The sequence below is a fragment of the Acomys minous genome, assembly GCF_964271855.1.
Source record: "Acomys minous genome assembly, chromosome: 7".
Lineage (NCBI taxonomy): Eukaryota > Metazoa > Chordata > Mammalia > Rodentia > Muridae > Acomys > Acomys minous.
In genome coordinates this window covers 92,261,525-92,275,378 of record NC_140488.1, presented here as the reverse complement: position 1 = coordinate 92,275,378, position 13,854 = coordinate 92,261,525, and the positions used below count along the sequence as shown (strand labels likewise).

Sequence of the window (13,854 nt, the reverse complement as noted above, 5' to 3'; positions counted from 1 at the left end):
TCTAAAGTGCCATACCCAAACCTAATTAAAATCTTTTAAAATTCAATTGCTGCTAGGAAAGTATATCTCATGTAATCCTATTTACACACACACACACACTTCCGTTAATATATTTGCTAAAATACTTGGCACCTATCACAAATGATACTTTTATATTATTTAGGCCAAGGATTGAGTCAAGGGAACTCTCCTTTGGAATTCTAATGCATACTTATCAGAATAGAAATCATTCACAATGTTGTGAAATACAAGACTGCTTAGTGCAAGTATCACTGTCTTAGTAATAAACATAGAGTTTGGTTCCATCCAGTAAAAGCAACAGAGCTTTCCAACAAGTCAGAGACTGCTTTCCTACTTGATTTTGCTGCACAAAATATATGGAAAAAAATCACAATAGACATGATAAAATATCCTAAAAATAATTGAGATATATATATATATACACAAACATGTTTGTGTATAAATATGACTACACCTATTTGCATAATTGAAAGTAATATATGAAGGCATATCACATTTCTAATACATAGAGCCTATTGGTTTAGAAGGTAAAGAAATTAACTGTTAATGGTATTTTTTAAATTCAGCACTGGTTAAATTTTTGTAATGACTGATACATTCCTTTTGCTATTTAAACATTTGCTATTCTTTGTATGAAGCATGTGATGTAATCAAATTCTGTAATACTACTGACATAATTTCCTCATTAATCAATCAATGTTAAAAAATGGTTCAGATGATAGACACTCAGTCAGTGTACTAAGAAGGTAAATGTGAGATGGTTCTACTAGAAGGTTTCCAGGTGCTCTGCAGACCACCTTCTTCTCAGAGCTCTATAAAGACAAGCAGTCAGGCTTGTGGTCAGACCGACTTAAAAAGAAAACAAATGAATGGGACTGTAAAGCTTCCTTTAAATGAACACCTGCTGAGCATGATGCAGGCATGCCAGCCACCTCTCGCTGTCTCCAAGGAGTATATGTGTAAAGAAAAGGGCAGTGAAGAAACCACATCTGTGAATATTTTTATTATACTACCTGCTATTAAAATATCATTGTAGTAATCTGGAAAGGCACTACCTTGGAAGCTTTAGGGTTTCTGTCAATCTATATGCAAGTTTTCTACAATAATATTTTGCTGCTTTTTGAATGATAAATGAATTAAATATCATTTTATTTTGTTTGTATTTTATAACACAGTGGTGTTCTGTGTTTTATGTTATGCTAACGTAGACTTTGTATAATCCTGTAATTTATTTAAACAGATCAAGAAAACAGAATGAAGTTGCAAAACAGTTTTTCACACACTTGGGCAAGCAATAAGGAACAAGCGATTATACCAGAATACAGCATCGTTCCTTATGTACTCTATTCCCCAAGAATGGTGAGCAAATACAAGCATTATGCCTAGCACAATCTCCTAAATCATACAAGATAACAGATCTAACAATAAGTATGATTTTCAGCTATGGTCAATTACATGCTTTTTTGAAATCCTCTTGTGAACCTGCATTTTAGCAGCAATAATGTTAAAGTCAGCAATGTATGTTGTAATTAATCAAAAAAATACAATATTTTATTAGTTTTGAATTGGTGACTGATTAGAACACTCAGATGTTTGTGCGTGCAACAATTTATAAACGAGACATTTCAATGGGAATATGACTGCTAAGGACACTGATGTTGCCCAATACCAGTCAATCATGAAGCTATAGGGATATTAGTACTGAAAACACTAGAATTATAATATCCTTTGGGTAAAAAAATAACTCTTCATATAGAAAACCCTGGTATTAAAATATTTATATTTAGGGCTGGAGAGAGGCCTCAGAAGTTAGAAGGGCTGCTCTTCTAGAGGACCCAGCATTGATTCTCATTTGCTACATGGTGAGTCACAAGCAGTAACAACTACTATTTCAAGGCATGTTTTGGACTCCACAGATACTTTTTTGCATATGGTATACAGACATAAGGGGAGACAAAAACATACACATAAAATAAAAAATAAATATTTAATAAATATAAAATAAAAATAAAATATTTATATCTAAGTACCTATGAATTCTCTAAGCCAGAAAAGAACAGGATAGGATTCTGAAGGACTCTGGCTAAAGTAGGCCTTCAACATTTTGGTTATACAAGGTCTTATATACATCCAAAATCTAAAGGAAATAGATAACGTATTTTTGTCATTGATTAGGAGTGTGATGAAAATGGAGTGTTATGAAGTAAGTTTTAGTCATTTAAGTCTATCTTATTGGCTAAATATCCCTGTATTGCTTTTTACTAAAGCTTTCAAATTTACTTTTAGTTCGCAACATATTTTTGGTTTAATAAACCAATCAAATCTTCTTATTCAAGTAAAGTGTTATATACCATTACATATCACAATGCAAAATAATTCTCTTCATTATTAATACACTGGATTGCTATGGTAATAAAATCAAAAGGCTTGAAATGTCATACTGTGGTAAAATGTGCAATAGACATAATAGAATTTGACCTCAAACCCAGATCCAAATGAAAAGTGGTGTTGTAATTTCAACTACTATACATTTGGAATTATATTTCACAAAGAATTTTTAAACAAATTAAGTTATATAAAGTTATATAATTAACAGACTAATTTAAAATTTCTTTAAAAGATGTTACATATTCCTCCTACAGTACTTCCATGGTACCATTTTCTGGTGCTGATACATATTTGTCAGTAGTCCACCGTTTAATCCCTCTTCACATTTTCCCATATTCAATGTTTTATAGATCACATTCTTTAAAGACTTTACTGTGCATATAAGCCACTGGGAGAAAATTTGAAAACACAGATGCTGACTCTTAGTTCTGGACTGGGAGGTAAAATTACACCTTTCAAATTAGCTCAAAGCATGCGGCCAAGCTAGTAAGCTCAGCATCAAATGGAAATTCTATATATATGCACAGTTATAGAATTCTTTATAAACTCATCATGTACTCTAGGGGTGGTGTTCAAGAGTTTTATTTAGTCTTCAGAGGTAGTCATATACAGGATAACATTACAAACCTGTTTTAGGGCTATGGTCCCTTTTAAAGTTAAGTAGTGAGCATTTAAACTTTTAGTACTAAGTTTATTTCTCAGATGAATTATATCAGATGCTTCTCAATGGGAAGGAAACATTTGTCCTGGACCTCACATACAATTTTAATGCCATGTCAGTTGTCTTACAACACCGAGGATTCCCCCCACCTCTTTCTCTAAAGTTACCCTATCTCAATATTGGTATGAATGAGTTACTTTAACTTCTTTTCTTATTTGTGTCTCTGTTTCATTCCTAATTTCAATGAAATTGTTTTGATCATCTCTGCATTTAGGAAGATAATGGAAGTGAGCTTGTCATTTATAACCTTTATCATGAAGATGTGGTTGTTGTTATTGTTAAAGGCCTTTTTTTGCATGTTTTGAAATGATCAAGTGATTTGTACTCTTAAATCCACTTATGAGATTTAATCCATTTGCTTAAGTTGAACCATAACTCGAGCTGTAGGATAAAGCTAACTTAGTAGAAATTCCACAACATTCTTCACATAAATGCCGGGGGGGGGGGGCTCATCATAAAACTCATGGAACGACAAAAGATCCTGTATACCCAAAGGAATCCTGAGCGAAAATAACATTGCTGAATAGATGATTATGCCAGACTTCAAGATATATTACAGAGCCATTGTTATAAAAAACAGCAGTGTAATGGCACAAAAACAGATACATAGATCAATAGAACGAAACAGAAAACCCAAACATGAGTCATGTAACTGATATTGAACAAAGATACCAAAAACACAGAGAAAGAAAAGATAGCATCTTCAACACATGATTAATGAAATTACATGCATATTTACCATCCTGCACAAAACTAGGCCAAATATGAAAGTCAAAACTCTGAAACTGCTCGAAGAAAATGCAAATTAACACTAAATTTAGATTTCATCACACCCCAGTCAGACTAGCTAAGATCAAGACACACCTAAAAACAAGTACTAGAAATGATATGGGGAAAGAAGAACACTTATTCATTATTAGTGGGACAACAAAATAATGAGGATACTGTTGAAATCAGTGTTGAAATTATCAGAGAGCTAAAAATAAATCTACCCTTTGAGCTAGCTACACCACTCCTTAGCATGTCCAAAGGACTCAATGTCTTACTTCACATATACTTGCTTAGCTATGTTCGCTGCTGCTTTATTCACAATAGTTAAGAAACAGGAACACTCTAAATTTCTCTCAACTGGCTAACAGATAATGAAAATATGGTATATATATACACAATGGAACTCTCTTTTGCTATAAGAAAGAATAAAATCATGAACTCTGAAGATAGATGCAGTCATTCAACAGCAAAATTATACACTAAGTGACTAGACCCAGAAAGATGAACACTGAAAGTTATCATCTCTGATTTGCAAAGCCTAGCTCAGAATCATTAGATCTGAGTTTACAGTCTGGAACAACCACAGAATCCAGGGAAGTAAAAGGGAGCATACGGTGGAAGAATTTATGTAACGGGAATAGTAGAACATAGTGGCTATGAATAAGGAAATGGGAAAACCAACGGAATGTGATTCAAGAGAGAAGGGGCTAGCGAGGGCAAGAGAAAGGAAGAAAAAAAGGGAAAATAAGACTAATGATGTATATAAAGCCAAAGGGAAAATCATTTTACATTTACTTAAAAATATTTTTTGATTATATATAATGCACAAACATATATAATGAATGAAACTATACTGTATACACACACACACACACACACACACACACACACACACACACACACACACACACACCACTCTGGGTGATACTACTAAGGGGATATAATCTCCCTTGAGAAATAAAAGACAATCTACCAAAACCCCACTACTAGACACAAGAATCCTCCCTTGGAGGTGTGGGTAAAATGAGTCCAAAAGAGTTCCAAAATAATAAGGAATATGGCCATTTCCCTTGGCTTCCTCCCAGAACTTAAAGATAAGACCATATTGCTGAGAACATCTTACATTTCAGACAAGAACTTGGAGTATTTGAGCTAGAACTGACCCAGAATACTCCTCTTTGAGGTCTAGCTCTCATAGTACTAGGTGGTGCTATTCAAGCTACCGAAGGAGAAAAGGTCAATGAGTAGCCCTACCCAGCTGTAAAGCCTACAAACCACAACCATAACCAACGGGACTAGATGTTCACAAGGGTGCAAAATATACCTTGGATGTGACTGATAGCTTCTTAATTGGATTTAAGTCTACTCAGGAAGAAGGAATACATGCCTCATACTGTAAATCTAGTCAACTACCCATGGCCAGAGAGATCATAGACCCTAGAAGAGAACCTACTAATGTACTTATCTGTGGGTATTATACCCATGGGTAAGTATAGCTTTCAGACCTCACCAAGGAAAACCCCTACCCAGATCTAGCCAATAGACAGAACATTCTCCACAGTTGAGTGGAGAGTGGGATATGACTTTCTCACTAACTCTGATACCTCATATTTGACCATGTCCCCTGGAGGGAGAGACCTGGTGGCACTCAGAGGAAGGACAGCAGGTTACCAAAAAGAGACTTGATACCCTGTGAGCATATACAGGGGGAGGTAATCCCCCTCAGGAACAGTCATAGGGGAGGGGAATAACGGGAAAATGGGAGGGAGAGAAGAATGGGAGGATACAAGGGATGGGATAACCATTGAGATGTAACAAGAATAAATTAATAAAAAATTTCTCATTAAGGCAAAGTCCATTACATAAATCTAGGTCTGGGTCAAAGTATAGAGAACACCCAACCACATGGTGCCCAATAAAACTGATACATCAATAGTACAACCCCTAGACCTAAAGCTCAGCTGGCAAAAGAGATTGCAAGAAACAAGGGATCAGAATACTTGTTGTGAGACAGTTTCTTTTATATATTACAGGGAAATTGAGGCCATGAAATTTCTAAAGTATGCTTGCCTAAACAAGACCTACACTAGATCACCAGTTGACATGCCAAAATAGTCAACAGAAATGTCACTAGCTTCTACCTGTAGACAAAGAGCTATGCCTATAACAAGTAGTGGCTACTGAGAGAGGGAAAATCAATATTCAGGGACAAGCTCATACACAGGTTATCAAATCCCAAATGGTCAGCCTTAACACATAAACATAAAAGAATCCATAAATTTTGTCAGTGGGTAGTGATGACATATACATATGTGTGTAGTTTTGTATGTATGTAACAATAGTGATTAAGAACAAGAGGTCATGAATTTGAATGTATGAGGGGGTGACTAGAGGGGAATTCAAAGTGGGAGAGGGAGGGGTGGAAATAGTGTAAATACAGTACACATGTATGAAAGTTTCAAGACACCAAAAACAAATTAAAATTTGTGTGAGATTTAAGAATGGGTAGAAGGCCTCAGCGTTCTGACATACTCCATACCTAATTATGAGCTTTCAATATGCTTTGTATTTGGTCACTGTGGAATTTCTACCTGAGGGTTAAGCATTGATGAAAAGAACTATGTATATATAATCAACTCTTGACTACAAAGTACCTAGATTGAAAGTTCACTTTACTTGAGACATAGATGCTTTTTGGACACTACCATTTTGATAAGCCTATATCAATTATTCTATGCAAAGAAAATACTCTTGACTGTCTTTCTAACCTGATCCTCTTTTCTTCTTTTTTTACATATATATTTATATTATTACACATATATACAATAAACTACTTACAGCAAGAAGAACCACAAGACAATTAAGAATTATGTAAATGTTACTTCATAGTTTTGGCTACTCGTATTTGGCAACCTTGAAGAAAATGTCTTTCCTATCTTGGTGAGTCTAAAATTCTGAATGTAAATCAGTATCTATTGTATCTCATCTCTATCAACTTAAAATATCTATCTAGACCTAAAATCGTCTTAACCTCTAAACAAGTATGCTTAATTGTAAAACTAAACTATCTGGTCTTCAACCCCATCAGAGACTTGAGAAGGAATAAAATTATTTACCTCCTCTTTAAGTATTCTTTATTTTCTTTTTTCCATCTCATCTTGTTAAAAGAATCTGCCTTCCTTTTTCTGCTCCTCTTTTCTCTGTCAGCCCTCTGTTGGTATTTGAACTTAGGTTCTCACACATGTAGGACATCATTCTACGACTGAGCTATATTCTCAACCTAAGAACTATCCTCACAAGCTATCTGTATAGCACTATCAAGTCATCTTAAGTTTCAATAAAGAATAGTTCTTGCTGCTTTTCGTTACTAGGTTTTGACGCAATATACTTTTCTTTGATGGCTTTTGCCAACACTATTAGTTTAACTGTCAAACTTACATAGTACTTTATAATACTCATTTATATCAACTTTATTTTCAGTAATAATCATCAATATATAGGTGTCGGTTGAATTTGTGACACAGAGTCTTTCATCAAAACATAGCATTCAATTTCTTTACACCATACTGTGAAAATAATTTGTTTGAGCATACTAAAAATATAATAAAAGACAAGAGAAGTGAATAATATTCTGGTGTGTGTGTGTGTGTGTATTCTATCTATATGTATATGTTTGAAAAAGAAGGTGTTGAAAGGATGGGGAAAGATTAAGAGATTAAATAGATGCAAAAGCAAAGCAGGAAAAAATAACTTAATTATCTTTTCTTATTCTTAGGGAAAAATATATATGCTATAGCTACTCTCTATAGATGACTGCTTATAAGAAAAACCCTTGTATTATGCATGCCACTGTTGTCCTTCACGCTTTTCCTCTGGGCGCTGCAGTACAACAATCCACCAAAACTATTGTCAATAAAAAAAAATCTAGTTGTACCTTGACACTACATGTTCTACTTCACTACTTGTAAAACTTTTGTTCACATCAGCTTTCTATTTACATATGAAAAAATGTGTCTCAGAAATCAAGTTAACAAAGTTATAACACTATGAATGAATATAACTCACTATTTTGTTACTTATGAAAGCCATTTTATATTTGGAATGCTAGAAATTGTAAGTCTAAAATCATTATATGTCATTCCTTTTACCACTTTACAAAAGACTAGACTATAAAGCTAGTATCCTTCAATGTCAAGAACAAAAGTATTTAATTTAAATGTCTTACCAGTTATCTCTGTCATCACAGAAAAGAAGATTGGCAAAAAAGGAAACAGGTTTAGATGAATTGAAACTAAGATGACATGGTAGCTCATCATTATTTCCAGTAGTAGAGCCTGATATAACTCTGCCTTTTGGAAATGTAACAGTAAGTGGTTGAATTTCATCATCATCAAGAAGTTTTGCAGTGGGAATCTTGAACTGTAGAACTGCATTACTGTTTAAAATTAAAATTAAATATATTTATTGTCGAAATAGCAGCAATTAATTTGAATTAAATATGCATGTATTTTCTTTAAAAAGCAACTACATGCAGTAGTATTTTCAGTATTTAAACATTTATTTCTTTTTTTACATATAATTTTACCATTTATTGAAAGTAAAAACAAATTTGCATCTTAGTAAGATGAAACTGCTTATGTATTTGTACATGAAAACTAAAATATTAGCTAAATATTTGATACTGCAGGATGTAAAGTGTCTTCAACAGTCAAAACACTGCTATGCACAACACTCGAGGGGCTCAAATATGAGCCAAGGTGTTAAACATATATTTCTATCTTCTCTTTTTTTGACCCCTGTGTTCTATAAGATTTAAGAGAAATAAAATATCATACTAAAAGCAATGTTATTTTTAAATGTAACCATAACAAAAATTATTTCTCTCCAACATAACCAAGCAAAGATTTGGCCAAAACAATCAGTTAACATTTATAAATTTAATGCATATATATTAAATAATATTGATAGATTTTATACACAAAGAACTTTCTAAAATGTGGATATTAATAAATACCTCAAAACAAATATCCCAAATAAATATCATCACTATATTTTAAATATTTAGTATACTAAATGACTGATTTTTAAAACATTTTATAAAACATTTAGTATGCTAAGTGTTTACTATATAAAAAAATTAATGAATCAAAAATTATATAGAATTCCTTTAAAATAGATTTGCTACTTATAATTCTATGGTCAATAAATATTGAAAGATCAGCTTCTTTTATTATATATGTATAAAGATATAGTCCAATGAAAGCAATTTACTTCTAAATGACTATCACAGAATGTGTCACTTATGCTGCTCATTTATATATATGATATATATATCATATATATATCAAAGAAACTGAGTGACATCATCTCTTCAACTCTTTTCACAATTTCATCATCTCATATTTTGAGTTCAAGTAGTTTTTACATTGATATCAGCATCCATTAGCTAAAGAGTTGAAAGGTTAAAGATTAATTCTTATATTAAGCTCCAAAAAACGAATACTTTGTGGCAAAATAAATTCTAAATCACATTTTTATAAACTAATAGACATTAGTGACTCCTTATAAAATGGAATCTCAACAAAACTGCAAATTGCAAGGGTATGTTAAATCTTCAAGACCTGAGGTCTTCTCAAATTGAATAACACTTAGTGCAAGCCCTTTGGTATCATCCATTATATCTTCCTAATCAAACACAGAAATTAAATATCACATTGCCTTCTTCAATTTGGAAATTTCATTAACAGTGTTCATATATCATTACTGGTAAGATAATCCATCTACACAATCCTCCTTTTAACAGTTCACTATTTTGCTTCATTCATAACCAAATATTCATGTCCAAATAAATAGCAAGTTATTCATACCTTCACTTGTTACAAGAAACTTATTTATTTGCCAGATTTTCCTATACTGAAAAACATTACTATGGACAATGTTAAACATAGCTTATAGTAGACAAGTGAAATTGTCTTTCTAGGATATATTATTGAGACAGTCGAGACCCACTCTGCAGACAAAGTGAAGATGCACAACCAGAACGTTAACCTGTATAATCTGTTATACATTAAAAGTAATGATGCATAATTTCCTCCATCCTCAGTTTCCTCGCTCTCCCAACCAAAATTATTGACCTCAAGCAATTTGCATATAGGGAGACTGTAGAGATGCCTCAGCAGTTAAGAACACTCATGGATCTTGCAGAGGCCAGAGCTCATTTCTCAGACTGGTATCAGGTGGCTCATAGTCACCTTTAGTGCCTGCTCCAGGGCATCTAACACACTCTTTTGGCTTCTGAAGGAGCCTGCATATATAAGTACAGGTGTGTGTGTGTATATATATATATATGTGTGTGTGTGTGTGTGTGTGTGTGTGTGTGTGTGTGTGTGTGTGTGCGCATATGTGTATATATACATTAGTTTAAACAAGTATATTCACTTATTTTTACGTGAATGTGTGTGGATATGTATATGTATGTGGATATATATGCATATATATGTACATGTATCTATAAACATTCACATAAAAATAAATAAATCTAAAAATTGGATGTACAAAGCAATCATGTTAACCTGTAAGGATACATTAGATCAGAGAAAGGATGTTGAAGATCACACACACACAAAAAAGGACAGAATACAAAGAAAACCTGAAACTTTAAATTTGTTGTTTTTAAAGGTATAGTGTATATCTTCTAGCCACCACTTCCTCCATGTGATGTCTGGCCCATTCTTATCACAAGGCCAGGATATTGTGGCTTGTCTTAAATGTCAACTTAAGCTAGGGTCATATTGGAAAAAAGAATATTAATCTAGATTATGCTTCCAAGTACTGTACTGTAGGCAGTTTTCTTGACTGATGATTAATATCAAAGTGCCCAGCTAACTGTAGGTAGTGTCAGCCAGATCATGTGGTCCTGAGTCATAAAAGAAAGAAGGCTGAGAGACATCACTTGCCCAACCACAGGTCATGTCTGCCAGAAGGCCAGATTGGTACCTAGCCCAATCACCATCAGAGAGGCTTCCTCTGGCAGCTGATGGGAGCAGATGCAGAGACCCACAGCCAAATATTAGCCAGAGCTCCAGGAACACTGCAGAAGGAGCCAGAGGGGTCCAGGATACCAAGAGAACAGAGACCACAGAATCAATAAGCAGGACTCATAGAGTCTCACAGAGACTGAAGAGACAAATCATGGACCCTGCATAGGTATGAGTTAGGTCCTCTGAATATATGTTATGTTTGTCTATATTGGTATTTTTATTGGACTCCTAAGAGTCAGGGCAGGACTCTTTTGCCTGCTTTTGGTACCCTTTTCCTACTGGCTTGCCTCATCAAGCCTTAATATAAGGGTTTGTGCCTAGACTTTCTTGTTAAGCCATGTTTGATTGATGTAACTGGGAAGCCTGTTCGTTTCTGAAGGGAAACAGAAGAGCAGTAGATCTGCGGGAGAGGGGAGGTTGGAGGAACTGGGAAGACTAGAAAGAGGGAAAGCTTTGAATGGGGGCTGGGAGAATTGAGGAAAGGAAAGCTGTAGTCTAAATATATTACATGAAAGAAGAATATAAAGAGATAGACTGACCAAATAGTAGAGAGCAAGCCAATAAGCAGCAGTCTTCCAGGGCCTCTGCACTAGAGCCTGCCTCCAGAATCTTGAAGAGTTCCCACCCTGACTTCCCTGTAAAATGGACTGCAAGCTAAATGATGAAATTAACCCTTTCCTCCCAGCTGATTATGGTCATGGTGGGCTATTACCTAACTGTAAAGGAGGGGGACATATTTCCTAGTCCTCAGTGACAGGATATAAAACAAGCAACATCAAACATTTTTCAAAGCTTTATACATAAGGAAAACCAGCAATTCCAGATGTATTAAAAATATAAACAAATAAAATCTTACTCTGGTATATATTCAATGATATATAAATAAATAAATATATGTATATATATATATATTACTGCAAAGAAACACATTTAAACATAAATATACTTAAAGATACAATTAAAGATATTCCACCTAATAGTAATCCCAAAAACCTGAATCATTTTAGTAATGACAAAAAGACCAATTCACTAAACAGTGATAAACATACTAGTCTCCACATAAGCAAAACAAAGACTATTTGAGTAAATACTGGTGGATTATATTACCTATTTTAATAACTTTCAGTGATTGACACAGAAGGATGTAAAAACAGAATTTAGAGCTCTCATTTACTTTTGGTGGTTTTTTGAAAATGGTACAAACATTTTGGAAAACAGGTAACTGCATTGTCTGCACGTACAGATGACTCACTTGCCCCACTCTTAATTCAGGTACTAGTGGAACTGTGTACATATACAATGTATAAACGAATGCTGATAAACTCACTGCACAGTACAGTCAATATTGGTAGTATTATGGATAAAAATAATGGTTGCGGTATGTCATACCCATCTTTGATCCTCAGCACTCTGGAGGCTCAGTGGCCTGATCTCTTAAGTTCGCGACCAGTCTGGTCCAGAAAGTGAGTTCCAGGACACCAGGGAATCCTCACCATAGAGTTCTGGCTAGCTTAGAATTTGCTAGATTTAAAGGCTAGCGTCAAACTCACAGAGACCTCCCTGCCTCTGCCTCTCAAATGCTGAGTGATGCAATGTAAGACTCGCACCTGTACACCTGCTTCTATCCATTTGTTCTTGAAGAAAGAGCCCATTACAATTTTTACTAAGTGTTCTTGTCTCTGGCTCAATTGTGTTTCTGCTGTAACTGAGACAGGAGAATCCGAATGCCTGGTAAGGCTATGGACAGAAATTCTTGGAGTGTGAGATATGCAAACATCATGCTTTACACAGCATTATTTAGAATGGTAACAATACTGAGTGATACCACAACTAGTTTACTTAAGCTCGTGTTTGAATAATACTAGTATAGCATTTGGTATCTCATTATTCATTTTTAAAAAGCTATTTATATTCTATTTTTAACTCTTTCATATACCATAGCTATCTTTTTTTCAATATTTCAATTGTGCTATCTGGTTGTAAGACATTTTTTACGGACTCTATATTGGCCTTCAACTCAAAATCCTGCTTTATATGTTCTGAGATTGTATCCATATACAACCATGCCTACCATTTATATTTTCTACATTTTAACAATTATTTGCTGTGATCACAACAAAAATAAAAGTGAAAAGTAATATTAATTTCACATGTGAGAGACTTTAAGAAACAAAAATACAAGATATAAAAATTATTAAATAACTCTAAGAGTTATAGTCACGTGTAAGTTATAAAAATTTGAAATTATACTCACAATTAAACTATTTTTTAAAATATATAAATGCTAAAGTGAATTAAAAGGAAAATTTTGACTACCCCTTCTACACAGTAAAGTATCTCAATACAAATCTGAAGTATATATGGGTACAGGAAAAGACATTTAAAACATTCAATAAGCGCTATCATTTTAAAATATATAAAATAACATGCCTTAAAATAAAAGAAAATACATTGTCTTCAAGTGTTGATTAATTATAACAATTACCAGTGCATTTGCCTCTGCTTACAGCCCAAGTTTCAAAGCATTTCTGATCTGGTATCATGTAGATTATGCTATCTGATAGTAAATGAGCTTGGAGGGAGTAGGAAAAATTTGATAGTTGATACATTTTGGAGCACAGGGTACACATATGACCGGTCTAGGACCTGAGGATGAATGCTAAGAGATAGATGTGGCCCAATCAATAACTATTGTCTTAAGTTTATAATTAAATGGAAATTAATTCTGACTTACAACCTAAGACCTTGGAAGAGAACTAAGACACAGAATAATTTGAAGCTGCAATTTATATATATTTTCCTGCCTGTTCAGATCCTGAACAAAAGATGCAGCTAAACAAACCTAGTAACTGATCCATATAAATCCAAGAGAATAAATTGATATTGTTTGGGGTATCAAATAAATGTTTCAAG

At 33.8% G+C, this 13,854-nt stretch overlaps 1 protein-coding gene across 5 annotated transcripts in view; it reads right to left on the bottom strand.

The window, feature by feature from the left end:
- The window catches only part of CFAP47 (cilia and flagella associated protein 47), a 225,637-nt gene that overhangs the window by 145,168 nt on the left and 66,615 nt on the right, over positions 1-13,854 (bottom strand). For all 5 annotated transcript variants that reach the window (XR_014780587.1, XM_084788970.1, XM_084788971.1 and 2 more), the window contains one exon: positions 8,127-8,336. Coding sequence is in view for 4 of the 5 variants with exons in the window: in XM_084788970.1 (XP_084645096.1) it covers positions 8,127-8,336 (210 nt within the window). In the remaining variant the exon portion in view is untranslated. The remainder of the gene's footprint in view (positions 1-8,126; positions 8,337-13,854) is intronic.